Source organism: Nansenia antarctica (genome assembly GCF_963989245.1).
Source record: "Nansenia antarctica genome assembly, chromosome: 7".
NCBI lineage: Eukaryota > Metazoa > Chordata > Actinopteri > Argentiniformes > Microstomatidae > Nansenia > Nansenia antarctica.
This window is the reverse complement of record NC_137677.1, coordinates 41,632,465-41,652,041: the sequence shown is the minus strand read 5'-3', so window position 1 is coordinate 41,652,041 and position 19,577 is coordinate 41,632,465. Positions and strand designations below refer to the sequence as shown.

At 45.8% G+C, this 19,577-nt stretch overlaps 2 protein-coding genes across 2 annotated transcripts; both read right to left on the bottom strand.

Moving 5' to 3' along the window:
* Positions 1-965: 965 nt before the first annotated feature.
* Positions 966-8,710, bottom strand: dhrs12 (dehydrogenase/reductase (SDR family) member 12). Its single transcript, XM_080536473.1, has 10 exons — positions 8,600-8,710; positions 6,433-6,566; positions 5,736-5,818; positions 4,958-5,050; positions 4,541-4,622; positions 3,650-3,711; positions 3,240-3,344; positions 3,036-3,126; positions 2,654-2,791; positions 966-1,844 (listed from the first exon to the last, which is right to left on the bottom strand). Exons 1-10 carry the CDS (start codon positions 8,653-8,655, stop codon positions 1,732-1,734), a joined length of 957 nt encoding a protein of 318 aa, XP_080392599.1. The 5' UTR covers positions 8,656-8,710; the 3' UTR covers positions 966-1,731.
* Positions 8,711-10,684: 1,974 nt separating this feature from the next.
* Positions 10,685-18,503, bottom strand: rubcnl (rubicon like autophagy enhancer; the record flags this gene model as incomplete). The annotated part of the gene is made up of 14 exons (XM_080536758.1): positions 10,685-10,788; positions 11,285-11,375; positions 11,627-11,780; positions 11,955-12,016; positions 12,357-12,595; positions 13,471-13,535; positions 13,801-13,940; positions 14,857-14,995; positions 15,323-15,365; positions 16,016-16,331; positions 16,575-16,654; positions 16,810-17,029; positions 17,372-17,830; positions 18,480-18,503. The coding sequence occupies 14 exons, from the start codon at positions 18,501-18,503 to the stop codon at positions 10,685-10,687; spliced, it is 2,136 nt and encodes a 711-aa protein (XP_080392884.1).
* Between the last annotated feature and the right edge of the window lie 1,074 nt (positions 18,504-19,577).

The following is a 19,577-nucleotide window of genomic DNA, read 5'->3' as shown; positions in this document are numbered from 1 at the left end:
AGAGAGAGGGGGAGAGAGAGAGAGTGAGAGTGAGTGAGTGAGAGTGGGTGGGTGGGGGAATCACAGAGAGAGAGAAGGTATTAAGAAATAGGTAGGATATTAGTGAAGCGATAATATCTGACCTAATGCAATCATCTCAACGGCCAATCCCATTTAGTTGTTTTGTGTTTTGACAGTTTCCTGTTGATTGGTATTTATTTCCATGTGAAGTTGCCTGGTTGAATCATACGATCATTAAGACAGTGGTGGACAATGGAGATGTCTGAGGAAGAGACCTATGAGTATGCCAACTCTAGTCTGGACCCCACAATAGAGACTGGGACTGAACCCTCAGGTGAGAGAGAGAGAGAGAGAGAGAGAGAGAGAGAGAGAGAGAGAGAGAGAGAGAGAGAGAGAGAGAGAGAGAGAGAGAGAGAGAGAGAGAGAGAGAGAGAGAGAGAGAGAGAGAGAGAGAGAGAGAGAGAGAGAGAGAGAGAGAGAGAGAGAGAGAGAGAGAGAGAGAGAGAGAGAGAGAGAGAGTGTTTGTTCAGTGATGTGTAGTAGCTTTTCTTCTCCTCTCCTCTCCTCTCTCTTGTGTTCAGATTGTCCTTTGGACTCAGAGAGGAGACCCAGAGCTACTACAGTGTGTCTGGGGCTGCTGTGTGTACTCCTACTGGCTGCACTCATAGGCCTCCACCTCCACCGTGAGTTTGGTACCTTCAGACACTCATAGTTATTACACACAGCACCTGTAATGGTGAGCAGTTGGTGAGGAAGTTGTTGGTGAGAAAGATGTAGTACTTTAGTTCTGCATAAGATTGTTTTAGCAGTAGTTGTTTTAGCAGTAGTTTGCTTTTTACATTACAGATCACATGACTGAAGCCAACCTGACTGAGGAGAGAGATCAGCTGGTGAGGGAGAGAGACAGGCTCCAGTGTTTGTTAGAGCGGAGTGAGTATTAAAACCATTTTTTCTTTATTCAGGGGAAAAGTGGGAAAAAAAAATGTAATCACCCTCACAGATACACACACACCCTCACAGACACACAACCTCACACACACACACACACACACACACACACACTCTTACAGACACACACCCTTACAGACACACACCCTCACACACACACACACACACCCTTACAGACACACACACACACACACACACACACACACACACACACCCTGAGACACACATCCTTACAGACACACCCCCCACACACACACACACACCCTTAAAGACACACACCCTTACAGACACACACCCGCACACACACACACACTCGCACAGACACACACCCTTACAGACACACACCCTCACACACACACACACACACCCTCACAGACACACACCCGCACAGACACACACCCTCACACACACACACACACACACACCCTTAGAGACACACACCCTCACAGACATGCAACCACATGGACATCCTGTAGCACATAAGAGACACCTTCATTAGCTCTGTCTGGCACATTTCTGCCAAACTTTTAAAGGACAAACATACCTGGCACACGTTTGGTCACATGACTGTTAGCAGAGCGTACTCTGATCTTAGCAATCACATCAAAACCACACAATTAACATATATATTTTCACATCTTCGATACGCATCTTCAATACTAAACAGTTTGTAGCGTGGAGGAGTGTTGGTTCTGACAACCGCACCACACAGGACCAGGAGTCTCTTCACAACCTCTCCGACCCCGCCTCCGACCCCGTCATGACCTTCAGGGGCTGTGCTGGTCAGAGTGTGAGCTTGCTTGCGAGCTGTTCCAGCGCGTTCTGTAGTTTCTCCAGGTCGGCAGGAGAGGACCTGGAGAACGCCAGAGGCAGGTGGGTGGGCACCGCCTTACGGTCTGAGGCATTGTGGGAACAAAAAAAACACACAAAAGAAACACACAAAACCAACATGGTGGATGAGAGACAAATAACAAAGTTGGCCAAACTTCTCATGTCTAACACAGAGATGATAATAATAATAATAATAATAATAATAATAATAATAATAATAATAATACATTAGACTTATATAGACTTTTCTAGACACTCAAAGACGCTTTACAAACTGAAAAGATCGAGTAGTAAAATAAAAAGAAACAAAAAAATAAATAAAATAAAGTATAGGGGTCTAATACATTTTTAGATTACTAAATCTAAATTTAAGTTTCTTTGTAAGACAATCTACTCTGTATACTGCAAGTATATCTAGATTTCGGGCGGAGAAGCGGCGAACAAGCACCGCCAGCGTCCCCTCTCGACCGGCATTTTTTTAAAAGTGAGATGACTTCAAGGAAGGATTCCATACGTGCTCAAAACAAGGTGGTGAATGAGCCACTCAAACCCCACCATCTTTCCCTCTCTCCCTCTCTCCAGGTCTTGTTGTGCAATATGACAACCCTAGTCGTCTATCTGTACAGTATAGTACAGTGTATAGTGTACATAGCCTTTATTTATGTAAACCAGCTCCTTCCCTTCTTGTGATTTTTTTTTTTACGTTTTTTTTTTTCCCCTTTCCTAACACCAGGGGAGCCACCCCTCCTAAATTTCGTTGTTTGGTACCTGAACTGTAGCAATGACAATAAAGTCCATTCATTCATTCATTCATTCATTCTCTCTCTCCCCATCCCTCCATCCCTCCACCCCCCCCCCCCCCAGTGTGTCCTACCCTGGAAGAAGAGGCCGCTGGGCTGCTGGGCGGCCCCTGCTGACACAGCTAGCCACACCACGGTGTCCGCACCCATGGCCTCCGTCCTCAACTTGTTCTGCATCTTAGCATGGAAGTCAGGCATAGACAACTGGACCGCTACAGACAGACAGACAGACAGACACCAGGGTCAGGCAAGGACAACTGGACCGCTACAGACAGACAGACAGACAGACAGACACCAGGGTCAGGCATGGACAACTGGACCGCTACAGACAGACAGACAGACAGACAAACAGACAGACAGACATACAGACAAACAGACAGGCAAGCAGGCAGGCAGGCAGACAGGCAGACAGACAGACAAATAGACAGACAGACAAGTAGACAGACAGACAGGTACCTGGGGTGTCGGCCCAGCCAGGGTGCATGGAGGAGAAGTGGATCTCTTTATGCTGCGACGCCCATCTCTCTGTCAGGATCACCTGCTGTCTCTGTCACACACACACACACACACACACGCACACACACACACTCGTTGTTGTAGATGTACAACAAAGGGGTGTAAGGGCCAGGGCCAGGGTTGCAGACACCGTCGTGTCTTTACCTTGTTCTGAGCGTAGGCCATGGTGCCGTCGAACGTCCCCTTCTCACACTGCAGGTCGTCTACGTTCAGCTTCTGTACCAGCATGCCCCCTGACGACACCGTCACCTGGGAGAGGAGGAGGGAGGGGAGGAGGGAGAGGGAGAGAAAGAGAGAGAAAATATGTATATTGGCTTCAAGGCTTCAATACAAAACAGCTTGTTAAATGAAAGGCGTTGAAAGGCTGTGTGTGTGTGTGTGTGTGTGTGTGTGTGTGTGTTTGGTTAATGTCTACAATGTTTACAGGTAGGGAAGCCAGGACCCTAAACAGGGAAGTGATGGTGACAGACAGGTCTCATCTCTGAATGGATCACATGGTCGTGTTGTGTCGTGGTGAACCCCAGCCAGGGAGACACGCGGTCGGTCTAACTCACCACCCGAGGGTCCTGGGACGTCTTCAAGGCAGGGATCAACGCTGTGGTTAGGATGTAGGTGCCTGTGGGGACACAAGTAGAGGCGAAGTCAGGGACGTAAACAGCTTTCTGGCTGGGCACGCCGGTCACAGAGGTCCCCCCGGAAAACAGAACAAACACCTCCAGGGTAAAATGATGGGAATTATGGGAATTCAGTTTTCAGGTTATATATCGCTTGCCTGCCACAGTCTGTTTGACCCCCTACCATCTAAAGAGACTCAGGGAGTACAGGATCCTCAGGTCCCGTACCAGCAGGCTCCAGAACAGCTTCTTTCACAGAGCTGTCACTCTGCTGAACAATCCCCCCCAAACACACTATGTTGAACCCCCCTCCCCCCCCACCGCATGGGACAATCCAATTTAGCCTTTGCACTACTGCTAGTTGCACACACCCCTGGTCAATGTGAACACTCATTTACCCTTTGCACTACTGCTGTTTACAAACACTACCTCTGCCCATACCATATTTTTGCACATTGCACATACCTCTTTTTTATATAGCCTCTATTTATACATCTGTACACACCATACTGTACATAGCTACCTTAAATATACATAGCTCATAACTGTATTGACCTCTAAACTACCGTACTTGCCTACTGTACCTATCTCTATCATTGTGATGTTTTATATCACTATTTGCACTTCTGGTTAGATGCTGAACTGCATTTCGTTGTCTGGTACTTGTACTCTGCAATGACAATAAAGTTACATCTAATCTAATATCATTTAATATAATACAGCTGGATTGTAATACAATAGGAGTCAGAATGATCAATGTGATAACCATTTCCTCAGTGGGTGTTGTGGCGTTTCTCTCCTGTGGAGACTCCTGTGTCTGTGGACCCTTACCCAGAGTGTTGGTAGCAAAGTTCTTCTCTATGCCCTCCTCTGTGAGCTCTCGCTGGTTCACCATGCAGCCTGCGTTGTTGATCTGTGGGGAGAGACACTAAATCACATTAACCCCCAATCCTTAATCGACCCCTGACCCCTGACCCACTAATAGAGATGGTCGAGAATTGGACATGGTTTAATATCGTCACCTTCTTAAAATAATGGCTTAAGTCATATTTTCATGTTTTGCGATAAACTGAACCAAATCTAGAATATATGATATTTAGGTAAAAACATAATTTTCAATGTCTAACATAAGCCATTATTTTAAGAAGGTGTTTATGTGTATGTGTTTATATGGTTTAATATACTGTGTGGGTGCGGTGTGGCTGACCAGCTTGTAGGGAAGAGGGCTGAGGCCCAGTAGATGCCTACCAGAACATGGACACTGTGGCTCTTTGTGAAGCTCTCTGCAAACTCCCACACCTGCCTGGCACAGGACATGTCCACTATGTGAACAAACACATTCTGGAGAGAGAGAGGAAGAGAGAAAGAGAGAGAGAGGAAGAGGAAGAGAGAGGAAGAGAGAGAGAGAGAGAGAGAGAGAGTGAGAGAAAGAAGAGAGAGGAAGAGAGAGAAAGAGAGAGAGATGAAGAGGAAGAGAGAGAGAGAGAGAGAGAGAGAGAGAGAGAGAGAGAGAGAGAGAGAGAGAGAGAGAGAGGTGAGGATGACCAATGTACAAATTCAGGGAAAGACATTTCACCATTATACTTGACGGTTGGAAAAATGTGTAACATGTTTTATCGAGATTAAGGGCCCCAATTTGATTTAGCAAATACTGAGCAAAAAATACCTTACAATTGATAATACTCGACAGCATGATGTTACTGTTGCTTCATTTTAACAATGTTTTTGAGAAACACATTATTAAAAAGTATTAAATTGAATATGCATTGCATATGTAAATGCTAAAGGCAGTATTCAAAACTCCAACTGGATTATTTGTCATTGCGTCTATTACAAATATTACAGTAAAAATGGCCGACCAATTTGAACAATTCCTCCTCAAACTGTGGCCCAAACTAGCCGCTGGGAAGAAAACCTTCTGATGAGGAGTGACTGTTTGCAGCACCTGGCTCAGGTGAGCATCCTGAACAGGTGTGTGTTAGACCATATAGCTGGCTGACAGCTGCTGTGACCAAACACTCTTCACCTGGTTGTTACTCTGCTCCACGATGTCATCCTTCGCTGCCTCTGCCCGCTCCTTGTTTCTGCACACTAGATGAACCGTACCTCCTGAAGGGGGAGATGGAACAACCAATGTTTCAAGATCCTAACAATACTTCTGCCTGACACCATGTAACCAGACACTATCACATTTTATTTGTTAAGTGAGACAGTCTTTCCTCGATCCCTGAATGAAAATGCAACACTAAACAATACTAAAAGAAACCTTCAAATCACATTTTGGAGGGCGGACCAGCTACACACTTTTACAAACAAGTGTTTACACTGTGGTAGTGAATGTAAAAAGCACTGCACACCACCAACCGGTCACCGGGGGAAGGGGGGGGGGGGGGGGGGGGGGGTTGAGGGAGGGAGGGAGAGAGGCAGGGGGACTCAGAGTGGTGTGAGGTTATAAACCTTTAAGAGACCTTTAAGTTCATTCAACCCACTTTTGAACACACTCTTATAACCCTGCAGGCAATCATTAACCACACCTCACGGCTCACGCTGCATGACACTCTCAGGCTTAGTATGTAACACCACTTACATCGCAGATTGATGTGTGTGTGTGTGTGTGTGTGTGTGTGTGTGTGTGTGTGTGTGTTTCAATTTGTTTCTATTGTTCTATAAATTCTAATAGTGTGTAAGCGTGCAAACTGTAAAATTCGTTAATGGCATGATACCTCTTTTTGCTATTTCTTGAGCAGTACTTTTTCCAATCCCACTGTTTGCTCCGGTGATCACGAACGATCTTCCACTCAGGTTGACGTCCAGATCACCCGGATTGAAATGCTTAGCTGCAGCTTCATACCCGCTTCTGTGAAAGACAAGAGCAACCACAACATGACCACATGAGTAACCACAACAAGACCACATGAGTAACCACAACAAGACCACATGAGTGAACCACAACACGACCACATGAGTGACCACAACAAGACCACATGAGTGAACCACAACAAGACCACATGAGTGAACCACAACAAGACCACATGAGTAACCACAACAAGACCACATGAGTAACCACAACAAGACCACATGAGTGACCACAACAAGACCACATGACAACCACAACAAGACCACATGACAACCACAACACGACCACATGAGTGAACCACAACAAGACCACATGACAACCACAACAAGACCAGATGACAACCACAACAAGACCACATGAGTAACCACAACACGACCACATGAGTGAACCACAACATGACCACATGAGTGACCACAACAAGACCACATGAGTGAACCACAACAAGACCACATGAGTGAACCACAACAAGACCACATGAGTGAACCACAACAAGACCACATGAGTGAACCACAACACGACCACATGAGTGAACCACAACAAGACCACATGAGTGAACCACAACAAGACCACATGAGTGAACCACAACACGACCACATGAGTGACCACAACAAGACCACATGAGTGACCACAACAAGACCACATGAGTGACCACAACAAGACCACATGAGTGACCACAACAAGACCACATGAGTGAACCACAACAAGACCACATGAGTGAACCACAACAAGACCACATGAGTAACCACAACAAGACCACATGAGTGAACCACAACAAGACCACATGAGTAACCACAACAAGACCACATGAGTGAACCACAACACGACCACATGAGTGAACCACAACAAGACCACATGAGTGAACCACAACACGACCACATGAGTGAACCACAACACGACCACATGAGTGAACCACAACAAGACCACATGAGTGACCACAACAAGACCACATGAGTGACCACAACACGACCACATGAGTAACCACAACTAGACCACATAAGTGACCACAACAAGACCACATGAGTGAACCACAACAAGACCACATGAGTGAACCACAACACGACCACATGAGTGACCACAACAAGACCACATGAGTGACCACAACAAGACCACATGACAACCACAACACGACCACATGAGTGAACCACAACACGACCACATGAGTGACCACAACAAGACCACATGAGTGAACCACAACAAGACCACATGAGTGAACCACAACAAGACCACATGAGTAACCACAACAAGACCACATGAGTGAACCACAACAAGACCACATGAGTGAACCACAACAAGACCACATGAGTAACCACAACAAGACCACATGACCACAACAAGACCACATGAGTGACCACAACAAGACCACATGAGTGACCACAACACGACCACATGAGTGAACCACAACAAGACCACATGAGTGACCACAACAAGACCACATGAGTGACCACAACAAGACCACATGAGTGAACCACAACACGACCACATGAGTGACCACAACAAGACCACATGAGTGACCACAACACGACCACATGAGTGAACCACAACAAGACCACATGAGTGACCACAACAAGACCACATGAGTGAACCACAACAAGACCACATGAGTGAAGGCACGGGAGCCCGGGGCCATGGCAACTAAACAGACGGAGGTTGACAGCTTTCAACATTCAATGATCTTGGATTATCCAAATTGGTAACATAACAGAACCTTATGTCAGGGTGTAAACAGGGCCAGGTTGCGGGCTGGTTATGGAACGGCGGTAACTGGCTTATTTGATTAGGCAAAACCCACTGATGACGTGAACATGACATAAGGCATGGACAGATTATTGTTGCAGGTTTTCACTCACATTGCATTAATGTAATGAACCAGTACATGTCACCGTTCACCAATAGTATCCACCACAGTATCGCATCTGTCAACTCTGAATGTATGAATGTATGCGCTCCCAATGCAATGGGATGTAGAATCCCACTCACATCCCTAGATGTTCCTAGATAATCATTTGAGTTACAAATGTACAGATCCTACTCACTTTGTGTATTCTTGAAGTCCTTTAACCAACCAAACGGCATTCCTATAAAACGACATGATCAGACAGTGTAAGTGCAGACCAGTGAGTGACTCTGAGCAGCGGCATGTACTGCTTTCATAAGAACAAACTCAGTCCGTTTCATAATACGGCTCGTTACCAGGGTTGCCAGATGGGATTGTCATTTTCCAGCCTAACCACAGTCTAAAAACCGCCAAATCCACCCATCCACCGCCCATCATCACCTGCCCCTAAATTGTATGTCTGTTGCCAATGACATTTGTAAAATATTTTTTTTTAATAATAATAAAAAAATAAAAAAACTATTATCCAGCCCAACCGCCCAAATGCTTTTTTCCCGGCCCACTGTGATCAAAAGTAGCCCATTTGGCGGTAACCCGCCCCATTTTAATATTGCCTTTAAATGACTATTATTTTCTAAATGTATCTTTTGTTTATGTTAGTTGATTAATCTATATATTTGTATATATTGTATATAGGCCTATTTGTATATATAGTTACTTGTTTAAATCTTATAGTAATTCTTATATTATTTTGTTATTTTGTTAAAGCCCTTTGAGCTGCAACGTTTGCAGGAAAAGTGCTATACAAATAAAGGTTATTATGATTATTATTATTATTATTATTATTATTATTATTCGGCGGTAACCCGCCCCATCTGGCAACCCTGTTCAATGGGCGGGGGGAACAATAACTGGGGGAAGCTGCTTGCAACTGTCGGCAGCATTAAACATGTCTTTTTACAGTATCACTCCCAAAGGAATTCAGTGAATGATATGGTGATATGGCGTTAGGATAGCATATCAATGACAGGGAAATACAACACTGAAGCAGACTGAACTGTATAGACTTTATACATCGTTTTACTCGCCGTAGGAGTTACATGTCAGGATGGCCGAGTGGTCTAAGGCGCCAGACTCAAGGTAGCACCTTCCTTACAATGGGATTTCTGGTCTCCGAATGGAGGCGTGGGTTCAAATCCCACTTCTGACAGTGATTTTTTTTTTTTTTTCGATGTTGAATGGAATTATGAAAATACAATCCGTAATGCTCTGCGCAATGACGATATGGAATGTCATGTAAAAAGGAAAGCTCCGTTTCCGTCGTAAATGTTAGTTTCTAGTTCGTTAGCTACCCTAGCTCTCCAACTACATATATAGTTGCTGAGAAAAAGGGGACTGGTAGTAACATATTCATTGATTTGATGAATCACAACAACAAAAAACACTGTTAAATCTATAATAAGTTGCTGAATAATCAAAAACACATAATAGCTTAATGTGCGCAGGTGTCAGTATGGCCGAGCGGTCTAAGGCGCCAGACTCAAGGTGAAAGTCCTTCCTGATAAAGGAGTATTCTGGTCTCCGAATGGAGGCGTGGGTTCGAACCCCACTGCTGACAATATTTTTACACCGTTTAACTTAAATCTAAATGTTGGCTGTGTGAACAATGTGTGGAGTAGTAATCTTTCAAGCAAGTACAACGGTGGATTGATAAGAAATAGAGTATTCACGACAGTCAAAATTCACTTATATAACAGAACAAGGAAACTGCAAGTGTCAAACCTAACTGCAATCAGTTGTGGTTATAATACATGATTAGTGATAACTAGCTTTATCATTTGAACATAATAATCATCGAGTTTTATTGCCATTGAAAATATTTAGTCAAATATAGTTGTTTGTGTGGAATAAGACGAATCAAATTCATTAACTCAAACGGCCAACAGAGGGAGCCATGTTCTGTATGTTTCAGGCGCTCAGAAAATGTAACTTCAATGAATGCACGTGCACAGCATTTTAATGTTTAGAATACTCTGTATTCAGATCAGAAGAGACAAACAATAATAACATTTTTGTTTGAAAATAAATATGTTTTGTTTTGCATAGAAAATGTGAAAACAAGTCCAACACACCACCAGATAGGTCTATTTATCACACACATATTTGTTACAAGAGCAACAACCCATCACATTGTACAAAACAGTAATTTATCAGCTAAATACATGTGGTTAAAATGCAGAAGACAGTCAAGATGTAACACCTCTGCTCCGAGATGCTGCTGTAGTCAGTCAGGGTGCTTCCAGAGGTGTTTGCGTGTTTGGAGCCGTGCACATTTAGGACATGCCCCCCCACCGGTGAAACAGGCTTTGTGGAAGCAGGCCTTGCATTCTGACAGGAGATAAGTGCAGGTGTGATAAGTGTTAGTGTCTGTTGTCTGGGGCACTTGAGAACAGAGGAGACATTTTTCATTGTAACAGCGATGACAAATAACATGCTATTGTACTGTACTGGAATTGATTCTGTTCTATAAGGAAGCGCAATTGTATTGCATTGTATTCTATTTCATGCTAAAGTTAAAGTTCTATTTTATTGCATTGCACTCTATTATATTCTTGCTGTTGTATTCTGTTGTAATTCTACTCATCATTTGCCAAACATAACATTGATTTGTAAAAAGTTGGTGGACATCTAGTAGAGTTGGGCTGGGTTGCACCAACATGGTTTAAATTAATCCTGGTTTACGGTTAATCCAGATTGAGTAAATCTATGTTTAAACTAGGTTTAAAGTTTGGTGCAACAGGATTAGTAGATAAACCTTGATTTAATCCAGTTCAAAAGTTAAACCATGTTGGTGCAACCCAGCCGTAGTGTGTTGAGTTCTCACTTGGGCAGCGTGAGCACATGTCGCTCTGGAAGGGGAAGAGCACCTCCTTCTGCTTGCAGAACTCACAGAAGAAGCCTCTGGCCTGGCAGATCTGTCCAGGGGGGAGATGGGGGGCGGGGTGGGGTGGGGCGTGGGGGGAGAAGAATTATTATTAAAAGATGTATTTTTTAATTATGTTTTTACATGTTGTATGTTTTTACATCTATATGTTACTGTAGGTCAGCGGAGGCTGGTGGAGGTAGAAATCAGAGGACGTGCTCATTGTAGTACACACTTGTGAAATGATGTCCCCAGCGGAGCAATTATCATCACAACATGGCTGACGGTGGTTGGCTGACTGACCTGGCAGCCTTCCACATGGGCGCTGGCCAATCGGAATACAGTCCTGGCCAGGGGCACCAGCTGACCCCGCTTGACCCTCAGGAGGTCCTCCATGGAGAAGAGGTGTGGCTCCTGCATCAGGTGACCAGGAAGTTGCTCAAACTCCTTCAGGATCCTGCGCGTGATGACATCATCATGGAGTGAGGGACAGTGAGATCTTTGGCTACCCAGCACCATAGTTTTACCATTCCGAATCAATGTAAAAGTGCAGAGATTAGTGCGTGCGTGTGTTTGTGTGTGTGTGTGTGTGTGTGTCTATGTGTGTGTGTGTCTGTGTGTGTGTGTTTACCCGTCAGATAATCTGCATGCTGTGAGCAGCCTCTTAATGCTCAGCAGTTGCTCCTGGAGATCCTAGGGAGGGGAAAATAAAACTGTTGATGCATGTATGTATTTGTGTGTGTGTACGTATGTATTTGTGTGTGTGTGTGTGTGTGTACATATGTATTTGTGTGTGTGTGTGTGTGTACATATGTATCTGTGTGTATGTGTGTGTACGTATGTATTTGTGTGTGTTTGTGTGTGTGTCAGAGGTCTGGAGCTCTGCAGCGCTCCCTGCTATGGAAGATTAGGAGAATTAATCAAAGACACAGACACATCGTCCACATTCTGTTATAGTGACTCAGAACTTCCTTTTCATTCGATGCACATGAACATGAACATGAACATAAACATAAACATAAACCACACACACCTTGAACTTGTCCAGCTCCCGCACCTTGCCGTAGAGGGTCTTGCCCACGCAGGTGAGGTTGAACAGAGGCTGGTGCCAGACAGAGTCCAGCAGCTGCTTAGAGAAGTCGCTGACGGAGTACCTGCCAAAGTCCCAATGGGTCAGAACCCGAGCGGGGATAATTGACTCCTCCCCTCCGTGACAGCAGTCACAGAAATACCTGCCCAGGTAGTCACAGTAACGCAGCTTCTTAATGTACCCTGAGAGAGAGAGAGCAGTGTGGCCGTTAGCATAAGGATCATCATAGTACAGTATAGCAGATGATATAGCCTTGAGAGAGCAGTGTAGCCATTAGCATCAGGCTCATCATAGTGCAGTATAGCAGCTGATGTAGCCTAGACGTAAAGAGAACAGAGTAGCTGTTGGAGGCTGGAGGGGTTGATGATATCATTGATTGCACGGAGCTATGACCTAATTCTGTGGTTGCTAGGCCTTTAGTGTATTTTGTGAAACCTTCTCTTGATTAGCTTAGAATGAAATAATTAATTATTTAATAAATGAAGGTCAATGATGCAATAAAGGTGGACTGATGTGAACTTAATTCGATTACTGCCCATCAGGAAATAAACAACATGTTAGTGCTAGCATTTCTTAGTTTGGCTTTTATAAGGCCTAGAAATCTGCAGTGCACTATAGATGTTCTGTATAGTATGGTCACCACAGGGGTTTCATGGGGAGCAGAGAGGCAGTCAAATAGCTAAACCAGGACTACGAACAATAACAACAACAACATTCACACCTTATCTCCAAGCAGACACAGACACACACACACACACACACACACACACACACACACACACACACACACACACACACACACACATTCCTCCACAACAACCTGTAAAGACCACAACACTCTCTCACACAGCATCTCACTGGAAAGATGCCTCTGAGAACTGCACAGGCAAACAGACAGACAGACAGACAGACAGACAGACAGAAAGACAGTCAGACAGACACAGGCAAACAGGCAGTCAGACAAACAGACAGACAGACAGACAGACAGGCAGACAGAAAGACAGTCAGGCAGACAGGCAGGCAGACAGAGAGAGAGACAGACAGACAGTTAACTTACTGGGTTCTATCTCGGTCCCACAGCCAGCACAGAGGAAGTGTTGAGATGCAACAACCTCACTTCGTCTAGAGAGAGAGAGAGAGACAACATATTCATTACACACAGACAGACACACACATACACACACACACACACACACCCATCGAACTACCCACCCACACAAACACACACACACACACCCACCCATCCAACTGCCAACCCACACACACACACACAAACACACACACCCATCCAATTACCCACCCACACAAACATACACACACACACACACACACACACACACCCATCCAACTACCCACCTACACACACACACCCTGACATCCTCCTGACCTGTGGGCGGGGTGTGTGGTGAAGATAAGGTGGAGGCGTGGCGGGGCCCAGGTGAACCTTCCTCTCATTCTCGTCCTCAGCTGGATCTCCTCCCTCAGGCTGCTGCTGGAGACACTCACCATGGCAACCGGGCCAGGCAGCTGGGATTGGACAGAGAGACAGGAGAGGGCATCGTCTAATTAGAGTCACATGAGTGGGCGGAGGTTCATTCATGTGTGGCAGTGTGACCATGTTTGATACGTACGGGGGTAGTGGTGGTCTAGTGGATAGTGAGTTGGACTTGTGATCGGAAGGTTGTGAGTTCAAATCCCGCCTGAAGCCACACCACTACTAGTGTGCCCTTGGGTAAGGCACTTAGCCCTCAGTTACTCCAGGGGGAATGTCCCTGTAAGTCGTAATTGTAAGTCGCTTTGGATAAAAGCGTCTGCTAAATGGCAAAATTATTATTATAAAATTATTATACGTGATTGCTGATACACTTTTTACTAAACCAAGGTTAGTAACCATTGGTAACACTACAGAGACAGGAAAGCCCTCCATTATGTCATAAAAAGTGTATTTTAGTGAAGTCGCACGTTTGCACACACACACACACACACACACACACACACACCAGACACAACACACATACGCAGTGAGTGGATGACACACAGAAAGGTCTACATGTTGGACTTAAGTCATGAACACACACACACGCGGGTCGCGGGCGCGTACGCACGCACACATACACCGCGCACACACAGACACACATGCACGCACACACAGACACACACACACACACACACACACACATACTATATCCTAGTAGTACCAACTCTTTCACAGACTGAGTGCACAAACACATATTTCATAAATGTCCTGTCCACATCGCTACGTGTTCTGTTCTGTTTTGAAGGAAGTCTGCCTGATAGCGATAAACAAGTGCCCTGCAGCTGTGTGTGTGCGTGCATGTTCATGTGTGTGTGTGTGTGTGTGTGTGTGTGTGTGTGTGTGTGCGTGCGTGCTTGCGTGCGTGCGTGCGAGGAGGGGACATTTTGTAACCACGGTAATTCTCACTTCCTGCAGTGACGTCCTCAAACTCTTGCGGCCGCGGTGTATCACTTCCTGTGAGGGGAACCACTGCTTTCTGAACCTCCACACCAGCTGCTGGGCCAGGGCCTCCGCAGAGCTAGGCGCCACGGGCCCGCAGAGGGAACTGAGGATGGGGGTACATACAATGATATGCTTGAAGACTGAAAATAAAATGTGTAACTAACTACTAATACTTAGGTGAATATGCTTATTTATGCTTTAATATGATGAAATCAGTAGAGGCTGGTGGAGGTAGAAATCGGAGGACAGCGTCATCGTAATACATGGAATGGAATGAGGACTGTGTTTGATACTTTCTCTCATTCCGTTCCACACCTGACAATGAGCCCGTCCTCCGATTTCTACCTCCACCAGCCTCCCCTGGATGGAATAGCTATTGAGCTGGGCTAATGGTGCAATGGTTGGTTGGTTGTTGGTTTGTTTTTCGTACCTTTTTAAGGACATGTACGAACCTCTGCTTATCGCTCCACAGTCTGCAGGTCAAACAGGTGGAACGACATTAGTAACAACATTATTGATGTTAATAATTAACTCAACAACTCAACACAACATCACTTACTATCCACTGATACATGTCTGGCTCTCTCTCAAACCGGTTGTGTTGACTTCAGGGGAGGCCGGCGGAGGCAGAAATCAGTAGTAATGCTTGGAAGGGACTGAGGAATGGTATCACATCCTCATAATGACTTTTCTTTCGAAAAATGAGAATATATTTCCTCATTGTTGAAAATCAATGACACATCGCTAGTCAACTAACACAGCTTGTTTTGTGAGCCTGCTAACAATGTAAAGTAGCGTTATGGCACTAGGCAGCAGTGGGGATTACTCACCCAATCCATTGCTTTGCAGTATTTTGGCTTGACTAGTGAGTTTGTGTTGTGGTTCTCAACAACATTGAAACTTCCGGGTTTGTCTGAACATTTCGATTGGTTTGCCGATATGCGGACCAAAAGACTAGAACAAATCACATTTTTGATTCTGTTCCATGCGTTACAATGAGCCCGTCCTCTGATTTCTGCCTCCACCAGCTTCCACTGCTTAACCTCACATCCTTCTAAGAATACTATAGAATATTCCAGAACACCCTCCCCCCCCCCCCCCCCAATCATGCCATGTGTCTCACCTTCAAACCCGCTGTCAGTGGAAACCAAAGAGAGAGTCTTCGGAGGGTGGGGGTCGGCTTTGTCCCCTAGGATCTCCCCCAAGCCCCCTGTGTGTGCGTGGTGCCCCCCCCCATCCTCCAGTCCCCCCGTCCTCCCGGTGCTGTCCTCCATCTCAGCAGTGTGTTGTCCCGGGGTCTCTGACCGCTCGTCCAGACTGGCCGTGACGGCATGGTGCTCCGTGCCCGGCCCAGAGCCCTCCTCTCCCAGGCACACGGTCCACTTCACCCCCTCCAGGATCTCCAGGACCATGTCCACCACGATGAAGTGAGCGTTTTCCTACAACCAGGATGAACACACGTTAGGGCGATGGGTAGACCTCCATTCACCTCTCTCTACACTCTTAGGGAAAAAAAGTGCTAGTTAGAACTTGTGGGGGAACCACTCATTTGTGCCTGTGGGCGAACCATATCATGAACCGGAGCTGTGTGTGTGTGTGTGTGTTTGGGTGTGTGTGTGTGTGGGTATGTGTGTATGTGTGGGTGTAGGTGTAGGTGTGCACTAGATAGAAATATCACTCACCATGTCCAGGTCACAGCTGGTCTTGAGGATGTCTGCTGAGCCGTGTGTTATATGACTGGACTTCTTGTCCTTGACAGGCACTGAAAACATCAACATGAGTGTGTCTATGCACAGTGTACAAGTGTAATAAACAGGTTGTAATAGTGTAACAACACTGCATCTACACTGTTATTACCACATGTTATTACATCAGTTCTAGATTCACTATGATGTAGAACGGAACAGAAACAGTTACCTGATTGTGGGTGGGCCTCAGAACTGCAGCGGACTCTATGCCCCTCCCTCTGCTCCTGGTCTAGCTCCTCCCCCTGCTCCTGGTTGGTCCCCTGGAGACACCCGAAGGGGGGATGCAGCACGCTGGTCAGCTGGCGGTTCAGATTGGCCGAGAGGGAGATAGAGCGTTGTTTGTCGAGCTGGGGGGACGAAGGACTGTGATTGGAGGAGACGCAGTGCGGCTGGAGGAACGGACGAGTGCGATTTGTCCGATCACTGTTCTTTGTCACCCAATCCGCACTGTGTCTTGTCCAGTCACAACGTGGCTGTGGGGCTGATGCACAGTGACTGGGGGTAGAAGACTCCTCCTTAGTCTTGCCAGCGAGACCCTGGGCAGAAGAGAGTAACGCTGGCCTCACTCTGCCAGCTAACCCCCCTGGTACCCCCCGTGTTGGGGGCTGGCGTAGCCTCAGAGGGGTCTTAGTGCCAGGGGGTGAAGGAGAGACAGGAGGGTCCCTGGTGGTAAAGGACTCTAGGCGTGGCCCTAAAGAGACGACGTCCATTGCTGGGGGAGAAGGACAGACAGGAGGGTCCTCAGTGGCAGTAGGGGACTGGTATGGGCCCAGAGATCTGTCCATCGCTGGGGGGGAAGGAGACACAGAAGGGTCCCCGGTGGTAAAGGACTCTAGGCGTGGCCCTAGAGAGACGACGTCCATGGTTGGGGGAGACGGAGAGATGGATAGAGAGGACGGACAAGGAGAGACAGACAGAGAGGACTGAGACGGAGAGGCAGACAGCCCCATGTCTTCGTGCCAGGACTGGGGCTTCCTCCGACGGGAGATGACTGGACTGCTGCGAGGCAGGTAGAACTGCTCTTCCTCTGGGGGCAGCAGAGACACGTCCAGCCTGTCAGACGTGACCTCTGGGTCTTCATGGCTGTCGCTTGGTCCTTCTGCACCATGATCCTCCTCATCCTCATCATCTTCCTCTTCCTCATAGTTGTTCACATACCAGCTGACATAGTTAGGCCTCGGGAGAGCCTGCTGTAGAGGGGGGGAGGGGGGGGAGGGGGAGAGAGAATCAAATCCTGAATCAAATCAGTCAAAACACCAAACTGAAACCTTGTGGTTTACCCTCAACACACTGAAGACAACTGAAGACACACAGTTGAATATTGTCCTGCTGCTACCAATGTATGCAAACTAATATGCAGATCTGACTCATATACATAACAGAACCTAACTGAGAATTTCTTTAGGCATTTTTACTAGACAGGTCCACATCATCTCTGATATTACAAGGTCATTTGACGGTGAAGAATGATATTCGCTAACTACCAAAATGAGGAAAGGAAAGGTGACTATTGTTAGTCTTCTGGATTCTAAGCTGTGGTTTTCTTTGTCTTTTTCTTTTGTATTACCTTGCGGATACTGATGTTTGTTATTTATTTATTTTGTGTTGTTTCAATATTAAGAATGGAAAATTATTTTTTAAATCATGTTCGAAATAAAGATTAATTCATTCAAGAAGCGAGAGAACCACTAGTAGCTGTCTGTGTCAGGCGTCACAGGACCAAATGCGGTGGTAAGCTCTTATCACCACTCACACACAGGCTACAATGAAAAGCTGCTGCGCATAGTCATCTTTAAATAGCCAGTTCCCTCTTGTGAAAGATGTGTTGTGAACGCTGACCTTTCTGACACCCTGTGGGTCCATGCAGCTAGATAGATGTTTGATGTTCAAGTGTCTCGGCCCCAGACGTCCAGGTCACTGCTAGAGGTATACATGGAACTCCAGATATGAAGACACCTTCCAGAAATGAGTCCAGACAGACAGAAACTATCTCAGTAAATGATTGATAATACAACAACGTCATTGGGATCATTAAGATAATGAAGCATATCAGTGGGTGTGCCATATACAGCAGGGAAGGCTGGTGGAGGTAGAAATCGGAGAACGGGCTCATTGTATGGCGAGGATTAGAATGAGATGTGTTTGATATTCCATCCATAAAGCATTCCATGCATTACAATGAGCCTGTCCTCCAATGTATACTTCCACCAGCCTCCCCTGATATACAGATGGTAAACAAGTGGTGTAGGGACCATCAAGACTCAAGTTGACAAAATTAGCACCTGTTGTAAGAAGTACTGAACCCCTATCATTCAGCACAAAACACAGCACAGCTGTCAAATAATACTAAACGCTATCAAATCAACAACTCACTCACCATCGAGTGGCTGAATATATTATTTGACAGATTCTGAATCTATGCTACATCTGCCCTTGACACTGAGCACAGAGCAGGTGTCCATATGTCCCATTTAGAAGCTTTGAAACACATCATTCAATCATTAGAAACCCTTTAAAGTCACTCACCATTTTGTGTGACCTCAATCTAGGAAGGAAAATGCTGAATGTGTCTCAGTCAGCGTGACATCTCACAACTGTTGTTTTAAACTGTTGCTAAAACTATGAACATCTTGTGCAAGGGGGTGGTAGCATATCATCAGGACTTCCTGTATTTAAATTCAGTGGTGAAACAAGCTCTGTTGACACCAACCGCAAGAGGACTCTGCATGGGACGAGACATGATGTGATATGACCAGTGGAGGCTGGTGGAGGTAGAAATCGGAGGACGGCCTCATTGTAATGCATGGAATGGAATAAGGAATGGTATCAAACACACATATTATACTAACTACTGAAATGCACACAGAAACGTCTGACTGTTGGAACTCAACAAATAGTTGGAGTGTCCATGTGTATTTACAAACCTGTGGTTAGTTT

Bases quoted from the DNA above. Each gene is read 5' to 3' on its own strand.
- dhrs12 (XM_080536473.1), bottom strand. From the start codon at position 8,655: ATGTCGTTTTATAGGAATGCCGTTTGGTTGGTTAAAGGACTTCAAGAA. The intron at 4,623-4,957 runs GTAGGCATCTAC...CTCTCCCCACAG, and splicing joins GCCACAGTGTCCATGTTCTG to ATCAACAACGCAGGCTGCAT. The intron at 3,127-3,239 runs GTAAAGACACGA...TGTGTGTGACAG, and splicing joins TGGCCTACGCTCAGAACAAG to AGACAGCAGGTGATCCTGAC.